General features: G+C 42.9%; 1 protein-coding gene across 1 annotated transcript in view; it reads left to right on the plus strand.

Moving 5' to 3' along the window:
* ABCA4 (ATP-binding cassette, sub-family A (ABC1), member 4) overlaps positions 1-10,707 on the plus strand; it is a 246,946-nt gene that overhangs the window by 152,568 nt on the left and 83,671 nt on the right. Inside the window, exons 19-22 of the mRNA XM_006882479.1 lie at positions 1,783-1,957; positions 3,893-4,024; positions 5,200-5,339; positions 5,821-5,958. Of these exons, the coding sequence (XP_006882541.1) occupies positions 1,783-1,957; positions 3,893-4,024; positions 5,200-5,339; positions 5,821-5,958 (585 nt within the window). The remainder of the gene's footprint in view (positions 1-1,782; positions 1,958-3,892; positions 4,025-5,199; positions 5,340-5,820; positions 5,959-10,707) is intronic.

A 10,707-nucleotide genomic window follows, 5' to 3' on the forward strand; every position in this document is an offset into this window, starting at 1 on the left:
AGGGTCCAGCTGCTCATACGCAGAATGAATGGCCCAACCCAGACATGAGCGCATATTTCCTGGAGAAAGCAGACCCCAAGTATGTGGTGTGCCTGTGCCCTTCTTAAGTAAATCCCAAGCGAGTTGCACAAATTTGCTGACTTCCGAGGATTTAGACAGAACAATAACATGGGTCACCGGGCTTAAAAGCGGATATGAGCTATAAGGAAAGACAAAAATAAATGCAGAGGCTCGACTCAGCGCACAGGCTAAGTGAACGTGAGGGGAGCCGACCGCCCTTCACTGGAGTTTACAAATCAGGGGCCACATAATCCTTCCCAAGCTGATGACCTGGTCCATAAGGGTTTCTTTCTCCTGCCTTTGGCATTCTTACCTTTCCTCTCACATCGGTCCTAGACTTCCCCCAGAGGTTCCTGTTCTCTAAGGGTGGGCACTTGTCCTCAGAAGTGAAAATGTTGTTACTATCCTCACCCTGATTATGGAGGCCAGCATGGTCTTTGGGTTTTACATGAATGGTTTCTGTCCATTCCTTCTCCACCTCAGGGCTGTTTCCTGCCACTGAGGCTGAAGACCCACAGCAACTCATAAGGCTGGTTTGTGGTCACCAGAGCCATGGAAAGGCCCTGCTTTTAGAGTGGAACTCCAATACCAAACTTAGGGGTGTCAGTTCTAGTCTCACCTCAGTCACAGGATAAGCCAGGGGGACAGAAGAGCAATGGGATGCTTTTTACATGCCCAGAATGGAGCCCTGGTAGTGTAGTCCTTAGGGGATTGTACAGCTAACCCCAAGTGGCACCTTTCTGGTGGTTCTAATCCCCCAGAGGCTCTGAGGAGAAAGATGGGCATTTTTCTCCTGTGCAGTTTATAGACCTTCAGAAGCCCATTGGGAGTTCAGCTTTGTGTTGATTCCAACTCAGGAACAGTGTGTGTGGCAACGTGAGACTGCCCTGGAGGAGGGTGTGCCAGAGGAGAAAAGTAGAGGGAATCAGGATCAGTGATGAGGCAGCATGCACTGTCTGCCAGTTAACCAAAGAAACTCTGGAGTTGTAAGGAGCAAAAAAATACCTCTTTAGCAAAGGTGCCTAGGAAAATGGGCTCCAGGAATGGATGTGAGGGGGTCAGAAGGAGAATGCTGTTTAGGGAGGGAGGGAGGGAACTTGAGCTGCTACCAAACGTTCATGAGGACATGCTGTCCACACAGTAAGATACAAGAGGCCTCAGGGCAGAGCTTAGGGCAGAGAGTGGCCTAGAATGAGCATGGATCAAATCCCAGCTCTGTGACTCAAGAGCTGTATGAGCTTTGAAAGGATACTTGATGTCTCTGTGTCAGATTTCCTCATATATTGAAATAACAATAAATTCCAATCCACAGAGCTATTATAAGAATGGAATTAGGTAGTCCGTGTAGAGTGTGCCTCAGACATATTAAGTGCTCAATAGCGGAATAGTCCATAGGGAGCTGCACTGCTAACCTGAAAACCAACCCTCTGTGGCAGTTCGAATCCACTAGTATCTCTGAGGGAGAAAGACAGACAGCCTCCTTCTGTGCAATTTACAACCTTGGAAACCCAATGGAGAGTCATCGCTGAGTTGGTTCCACCTCAACAGCAATGAGAGAGAAGAGTATTCTCATTTTTCTACAGATTTGGCAGCTGTCTTGCAAAGGTTGTAAAGCCATGCAAACAGGTGAAATTTCAGGTGGAAGGGAAGAGTCTGAAGAACTTTGGGGAACATGTCCATTATGGCATTATATTTATAGCCTGTTCCTTTTCTTCCTTTAAGCCTCCTTCTTTGAACGTGAGCTTCCCGGGTTGGTCCCTGGGGTGTGTGTGAAGAATCTGATAAAGATGTTCGAGCCCTCTGGTAGGCCGGCTGTGGACTGTCTTAACATTACTTTCTACGAGAACCAGATCACTGCATTCCTTGGTCACAATGGAGCAGGAAAAACTACCACCTTGTGAGTCTTCAGGCAAGGAAGTTGAATGTCCTTTTTATCCTGTCATTTCTTAACTTTATTCTTTCCCTATCAGCTTCAGTCTACCATTTTCCACGGAATTTTACTGGCAATATTATGCCCTATATTTGTGATCTTGGGACTGTATAGCGTGTCCTGTAACACAAGGCTAACTCCCTTGTATTGTTTCATTTGATGTTTACCAGAAGTCTGAGAAGATGAAGGAAATCCATAGCCCCTTTTGTGTGCCTTAGAATGCAGATTCATTGAGTTGAAATGACTTTCACTGAGATTCATGGCAGAGCTTCACTGAGTTGAATGCCTTTGAATCCCAGCGGTTTAGTGGCGCTAGAATCAGATCATCCCCTACAGGCCTCCTTCTCTTCCACAGGTGTTCATCTCTGATATCCAGGAGCCACCCCATCCCTCCTCCCAGTGTCACTGTCATGGGGTAGTGATAAAGCTATTGCTGTTGCCATTACATCTCAGGGTTAGTGGTTGTCATTGAGTCTGTTGTAAATCATTACAATCATGTGTATGCAGAGTACAACTCGTCCAGGATTCCAGGCTGTGGTTTGCAGAAGCAGCTTGCCAGACCTACCTCCAAGGCCTTGGTCTCTGTGCAGGTTTGAAGGACTGATCTTTCAGCTAGCAGTTGAGTTGAGGATTTAACCATTCGCACCATGCCAGGACTACTTATTTTCAAAGAACATTCATTTGTCTGCTCTCTGGTGGGCTTCTACATAAGAATGGGGTCCCTAGGAAGAGTCCCATAGTCCTGGAGAAAAAGCAAGGATGATCTTTCTAGGAGGGGAGGGGGTAACAGCCTGACAAGTGAAAACCAAGTTCAGGGACCAGGAAGGCCCTGTGTGGACCTCCTGAAGGCTCTGAGTGGACCTCCTGGCCCAGGGCTGCTGTGTGACTTGCCTTCTGCCTAGGAGGAGAACTCATTGCAAGGTTTCCTGAGGAGCCACAGAGGCACATCCCTCACAGGGCTGTAAGCCCAGTATTATGTACCTAGTCTGCATGTCCCCTGGCTTTTCACAAAGCCCCAGGAAGGAACAGTGAAGTGTACACCCAGCGCTAGAATGTTCTCTGTGGGTGGTTCAGTGTAACTGGAATGTGGGGCGAGTCCATTGTATTTGGTTCTGTTTCCCTCTAGTGGTTGATCAGATTTCAGCTTCTAAATTCAAGTCCTGGCAGCCTGAGATGGTATCTGAACTCAGAACACTTGCTGGGTGTGGACACATCAACATGGCCTAATTTTTCCAGCAGGCAAAGCATTTACTCAATGTACCTCACACCTTATATTGACCCTTACATTACCAAGCATTGTGATGAGGCCAAATTGGAAGAGACTAACTGCAAATGAGTATTCTGACTCTAGTGTATCGATTGCAAGCTCAGTGAAATGACATTAGGGTTATTAGAGTTTTATCTGTATACTATATAAGGAAGAAGGAGCTCTAGTGGCCTAGTGGTGAGGAGTTGTGCTGTCAACAGCTCCTCTTCAGGAGAGACATGGGCAGTTTCCTCCTGTGTGCTTTATAGCCTCCAAAAACCTGATGGAGGATCAGCTTTGAGTCAGTTCTGACTCACCAGCAGTGGGTTTGAGTTTATATAAGGAATAAGAAGAAAGACTGTTCTGGGGCTGGGTTTACCTGGGTCCTCCATAACTGCCTGCAAGAACTGCAACACAAGCAGAAACAGAGAAGTAAAGCAGTACAGTGTGGTCACCTGTATCAGGGACTGAATGTGCACACTGAGCATGATACATGTTATGTGTGGAACTGTCCCCACACAGCCTGTGTGGGTTCAGTTCAGAGTCACAAACAAGCAACACTGTGGGAGCCCTCTCTGCTCTGATGAGGGACCTCCTCTCCGGACATGCTCCTAAAGACCATCTGTCTCCTCTGTCCACTGACCCCTGTTTGGCAGGTCTATCCTGACAGGGCTGTTGCCACCAACATCAGGAACTGTGCTCATTGGGGGAAAGGACATTGAAACCAGCCTGGATGTGATCCGGCAGAGCCTTGGCATGTGTCCCCAGCACAACATCCTGTTCCATCAGTAAGTAAAACCAGAACTCATTTCCTCCCCATTCCTCCTTCATTCCCAGTGCACATGCACTCTGGAGCCAGGCTCAGGGTGCCAGGTCTAGGGACAGGTGGCAGTACTTTTATTTGCCTTTTCCAGTATTCAAAGTTCTTTTGTCCCGCCTGCAGAGAGAAATGTTCCTCAAAGAAGAGGATTATGTCTCTAGTGCTTGGAATTGAGGTCTCCCTCAGAAGAGTGATGCCGCCCCTCTCTGACAGCGGGGCTGATTCCTGGGCCCTTTGCTCAGCCCTGAAATATTTCTTAGGGAATCAAAAGAGAAATCAGTATTTCCTTTTCCTTGTCAAGCCATGACACTACAGACTGACTTTTCAAGATGCTTTTACTATAAAGTGTAATACATAGTTAAAAATACCTCTTTTTCTCTAAAAACTTCCCCACAACTGTTATGTAGTCCTTCTAAAAAAGGAGGGGAAAAGGGAGAGAAGAGAAAGAGAACTGAAAAGAAGAAAAGTCATCTTTTATTTCACCACTCGCAGATAAACCATTGTTAACAGTTCAGTGTATAAGGGATATAAATGTTTAGGATGTTTTCCTATGTAGATATGTGTTTATACTTTAAATGGAATCTTTCTTCAAATTGTGGCACAAATGGTTAGCTTTCAGCTGCTAACTACAAGGTTGGTAGTTCAAGTCCACCTACACGCTCCTTGGATGAAAAACCTGGTAATCTACTTCTGAAAAATCAGACAATGAAAACTCTATGGAGCATAACTCTGCTCTGATGAACATGGGTCACCATGAAGCAGAATTGAACTTGACATCACCTGGTTTTGTGGGTTTATTCTTTTTTGTAAGATCATGAAAGAGACTACTACTATCCATACAATTTGGAAATTTCTTTTTTTCAAGTGATTTTTAAACATAAGCTATCACAACATCTTTTCATGCTGTTTATATTATAAAATTCTTTTTAATCTTTATGTCCTGTTCCATTACCTAACAGTACTATTGAAGCAGTTCCCTATTGCTAGATATTTAAGCAGGGCTATTTTTCTTTTTGTTCCGTTTGTGTTATAAACAACCCCATGCCGAGTATCTTCATTGCTTCACCTCTGTTCTCATTTTGAGAAGCATCACCAGAAGGGGACTTGTGAGCTCATGGCCTCTCTCGTTGTCCCGCCCCGTAGCCTCACAGTGGCTGAGCACATCCTATTCTACGCCCAGCTGAAAGGCAAGTCCTGGGAGGAGTCCCAGCTGGAAATGGAAGCCATGCTAGAGGACACGGGCCTCCACCACAAGAGGAATGAAGAAGCACAGGATCTATCAGGTGTTTGGTATTGAGAAAATACAGGGCTACAGATATTCCAGAAACAGTATCATTTCCCAGGGAGTCTCAGCATGGGGATGTGTGTGGACTTCAGGAGTGCAGGTGCAAAAGAGTTTACAACGGGCAAGCTCCAAAAATCCGAACACTTCTGCAAAGTTATTCTGGGATGCTGAGGGCAGACAGCTTTGGGATCCTTCTCACATAGAACATTGTCTCACAGAAGCCTGAACTTGTTGTTGCTCTGGTGTCTGTGTGCTTGAACTAAACAGTGAGGACAGTCAACAGACATCTAATCCTACGAGTCAGGGATGGTCTTTAGTGTATTTACCACACCTGCACACTACTAGGGTTTTGAATGCTGTATAAATGTTGACAGAGACAGTGACAAGCCACTGCTGGATTGGCAGTGTCCCCTGTACCCAATCTCTTCTCCATCCTCCACAGCCCTGTGACACACATCCCCCCTTCCTGGTACCTCTAGGTGGCATGCAGAGGAAGCTGTCTGTTGCCATTGCCTTTGTGGGAGATTCCAAGGTGGTGGTTCTGGACGAGCCCACCTCTGGGGTGGACCCCTACTCGAGACGGTCAATCTGGGACCTGCTTCTGAAATATCGCTCAGGTAACGGTGCTGGGACTGACTCTACATTGACTTTGGTCAATGCTTTCTATATTGGGAGTTTTGTATATTAAAATTGCAGCCATAACTACACTTAGAGAGGGCTTTATCAGTAAATTGAGTCATCAGAATTTTACAGCATTGTGAGCAGGAGTCACTGATGACTCAGCTGGCTTCCAAGAATATTCTAGAAAATCTTCTCAGTCTGCAGCCTTTCTACCTGAAATCATGATAAGGCTCTAAGTAAAATTCTTTTGTGGCTAAGAATGCCCAAGGCACCTACAAAACACCTAGGAAGTTCCCTATTGTGGGTTGGTCACTCAGGACCAGGTGTGAGAACTGCATGCTGGGTATTTAGTGCCGTGGTGAACTGCTCCAGATGAGAATGTCTCCAAATTCCTCCTCTGTCTCATCACCTCCCAGCAAAAGTGGCAGATCCAAGAGACAGGGCAGAGCCCCAAGTGCCCACAAGATCAATAGCGTGCCCAAGAGCCCTGCTTGACTATTTACACAGCCTTTCCCCATGCTTTTCAAGGAAAGTTTGCCACCTCAGAATTTTCATTACCTTCTTTTAGTGGTATAAAGACCTCTTGTGGCTTAATAGTAAGGAGTTAGACTTTCAACCCAAGTGCATTCTGTTCTAATCCACCAGCTTCTCTGAGTCAGTTCTTAATTGATGGTACTTAACAACTAATTGGTATGAAAGAGGATAGATATATGTCTAAGTATGTATGTTTTTGCAAAGGTTCTACATTTCATGATCCAGATAATGCACATTTGGAAATCAGTAAATGCTGATTGACTGTAGCCACTGTGTCCTATCTATGGTGATTTGTTTGAATCAGGTCCTGTGCCTGATGATGGGATCCTATTTGTAACATACCAACACAAACCCACTGCCATTAAGTCAGTTCAGACTCAAAGACCCTATGTCAGGTTCCTTTTTTTTGTAATAAAATTTTCATTTTATACTGGTTTACATACAAAGTTTGCATACATTGTTTTTCACACCAGATCTTTACCTTTTTCTTAACCCACCCCTCCCTCTACCCATCAGATTGTGTGACCTATGATTAAGTCCTCACCCCTCTGCTCTCCTCCCCACCTTGGATCCTTGTACATGTTTTACAATAATGATCTTACACCGTTTTTGTCTTTGTGGGACTGAGTTAGTTCACTTAGCATAATGCTCTCTAGTCCCTCCCAAATTAAGTAGTAATTTACAAAATCATTGTTCCTGCAAGCTGTGGAGTTATTCCATTGTCTTAATGTACCACAATCTCTCAATCCATCCCATTGTAGTTGGACATTTGGGCTGTTTACATGTTCTTGCTGTGTTGAATAATGCTACTATGAACACTGGTGTACAAGTTCCTGTTTATGCCTCATTTCTCGTCCTCTCAGGATATACTCCAAGCAGTGGAATAACTGGGTCATACGGAATTTCTATATTCAGCTTTTTAAGGAAGTGCCAAACTGCCTTCCAGAGTGGTTGAGCCATTTTACAATCCTACCAGCAATGTATGAGAGTTCCTATTTTTGCCACATCCTCTCCAATATGTATTACTTGCTGCCCTGTTAAACTTTTCCACTGCTACTAGAGTGAGATGGTATCTAATTGTGGTTTTGGTTTAATCTCTCTTACTGCTAGTGATTTTGAACACTTCTTAATGTGTCTATTGGCCATCAGAAAAGTCTTTCCATGTGCTGTGTCCATTTTATAATTAGATTATCTTTCCTTTTCTTCTGGAGGCCCACGAGTATTCTGTGAACTGTTGTCTGAGATGGTATTTATTGCCAAATGTCTCTTCCCAGTGGGTAGATTTTCTTTTCACCCTGTTGGGAAAAGTTTTTGGTAAGCACAGAGATTTAATCTTTAGAAGGTCCCATTCAGCAATTTTATCCTCTTCAGATTATGTATTTCTAGCTGTATGTATGTATTTCTAGTCTATGTACTTTATGGTTTGGGGCTTTACTTCCCGTTCGCTGATCCACCTTGAGTTGATCTTTGTGTATGGTGTGAGATGTGGACCCTGTTTCAGCTTTCTGCAGGTAGCTGTCCAGTTTTGCCAGCACCATTTGTTAAAGGTTGTCATTTCCCCATTTGATCGGTTTTGTTTCCTTGTTGAATATCAGTTCACCATAGATAGATGGGTCCATTTCTAGGTTCTCAGTTCTGTTCCATTGGTCTATGTGCCTATCATTGTACCAGTACCATGCTGTTTTGGTTACTACTGCTGTGTAGTTCTAAGGTTAGGAAGTGCTATGCTTCCCACTTCATTTTTGTTTTTCAGAAGTGCTTTGCTTAGTAGTGGTCTCTTTCCTCTCCAGATAAACTTGACAACTTCTCTTTTGATCTCCTTGAAAGTTAATTTGATATCTGTATTGGGACTGCATTGAACACGTAGAGTGTTTTTGGTATAATTGCCATTTTCACAATACTGAGTTTTCCTATCCATGAACAGGGCACATTTTCCCATTTCTTTAGGTCTTTATTGTGTCTCGCAAAAATGTTCAGTAATTTTCTTTGTATAGGGGTTTTTTGTGTGTGTGTGTGTTTCTAGTTAGGTTCACTACGAAGTATTTCAATTTATGGTTGGCTATTATTGATAGTATTGTTTTCTTGGTTTCCTTCTCTAAGTTCTCTTTGTTACTGTAGAGAAATCCCACTGCTTTTTAGATACTGATACTATATCCTGCCACTCTACTAAACTGATCTACTAGCTCTAACAGGTTTTTTGTTGAGTCTTCAGGGTTTTCTGTTTACACTATCATACAAATCTGCATATAGTGATGGCTTAACCATCTCTTTGCTGATCTGGATGCCTTTTTTTTTCTTTATTAATTTAGTTTGTTTATTTTTCATTTCAGTGAACATCTACAGAGATTTTGGAATTCCATTCATTCATTTTTGCACCATTCTCCCCGCACAAACTCCCCCCCCCCCCCCCCCCCCGTTTGCTCCTCCCCTTGAAAAGCAAAAGAAAAACTCCCTCATTGGTACACAATCCCCCCGCACCTCCCCAAACCCCATGCCCTACCCCCAAATATAATCCACTCTGCAACCCTCATTGTGTACTCCTACGATAAAAATAATGCCCTAAAATTAATACTTTTAGACTCTTCTCTCCCCCATAGACTTCAATGCCATAAACATATTTCATCCAGTTTTTCTCAGTCTTACCCCCACCCCAATGCCAGCCTCATTCTACAACAGTGGCACCATATAGCATTTGTCCCTTTGTGACTGAGATACCTCACTCAGCATAATGTCCTCCAGGGTCACCAATTTTGAATAATATTGCATGAGTTACTTGTTTTTCAATGAAGCATAGTATTCCATTGTGCGAATATACCACAGCTTCTCTATCCATTCGTTTGTTGATGGGCATTTATGTTGTTTCCAACTCCTTGCTATTGTAAACAAAGCTGCGATAAACATGGGTATACATATATCTACTTGGATGTCATTTATGGTCTCCTTAGGGTATATTCCCAGTAGTGGAATTCCTGGGTCAAATGGTATCTTTATTTGCAACTTTTTGAGAAAGCGCCATAATGCTTTCCACAGTGGTTGCACCATTGTACACTCCCACCAACAGTGAATAAGGGTTCCAGTCTCTCCACAACCTCACCAGCATTTGTTGCTTGCTGTTCTGTTAAATTTTGCTAGTCTTACTGGAGTGAGATGATATCTCATGGTTGTCTTGATTTGCATCTCTCTCAGGGCTAGGGATTTTGAACATTTCTTCATGTGCTTGTTGGCCATCTGAATGTCTTCCTTGGTGAACTGTCTGTTCATAGATCTGGATGCCTTTTATTTCCTTCTCTTGTTGTATTGCTCCAGCAAGTACTTCCAATATAATATTGAATAGAAGTGGTGACAGTGAGCGTGCTTGTCTGGTCCCTGTTTGCAAGGAAAATGGTTTTAGTATTTCTCCATTGAGAATGATATTGGCTCTTGGTTTTGCATATATACTTTTCACTATGTTGAGGAAATCCCTTTCTATTCCAAGTTTGCTGAGTGTCTTAATCAGGAAAGGGTATTGGATTTTGTCAAATACCTTTTCTGCATCAATTGCTAACATCATATAGTTCTTGTTATTTGCTTTGTTACTGTGGTTAATTATGTTGTTTTTCTTATGTTGAGCCATCCTTGCATACCTGTTAGGAATCCCACTTGGTCATTATGAATTGTTTTTTAGAAGTGCTTTTGAATACAATTGACTAGGATTTTGTTAAGGATTTTTGCATCTATGTTCATGATAGATATTGGTTTCCAGGTTTCTTTTTTGGTAATATCTTTGCTTGGTTTTGGTATTAGGGTTATGCTTGCTTCATTCTCTGGAGTGTTCCTTCTTTTTCTGTTTTTTGAAATAACTTAAGTAGTATTGGTGATAAATTTTCTCTGAATTTTTGGTAGAATTCAGCCATGAAGCCATCTGTTTCAGGACTTTTTGTGGGGCTGAGCCTTTTTATATGACCTGCTCAGTTTCTTCTTTTGTGATGGGTCTGTTCATATGTTCCCCTTCTAATCATGGCAGTCTGGGTAGGGCATGAATTTCAAGGAATTTGTCTATTTCCTCTAGGTTTTCAAATTTATCAGAGTATAGCTTTCCATAATATTCCAATATTATATATTTCATTTCCTCTGGTTCTGTTGTGATTTTACCTCTATCATTCCTTAATCGAGTTATTTGTGACTTCTCTTTTTTTTTTTTTTTTGACCATTTTGAAGAATCAGCTCCTGGT

Source organism: Elephantulus edwardii, unplaced genomic scaffold (assembly GCF_000299155.1).
Source record: "Elephantulus edwardii isolate Elephantulus edwardi_28Jun2011 unplaced genomic scaffold, EleEdw1.0 scaffold00020, whole genome shotgun sequence".
NCBI lineage: Eukaryota > Metazoa > Chordata > Mammalia > Macroscelidea > Macroscelididae > Elephantulus > Elephantulus edwardii.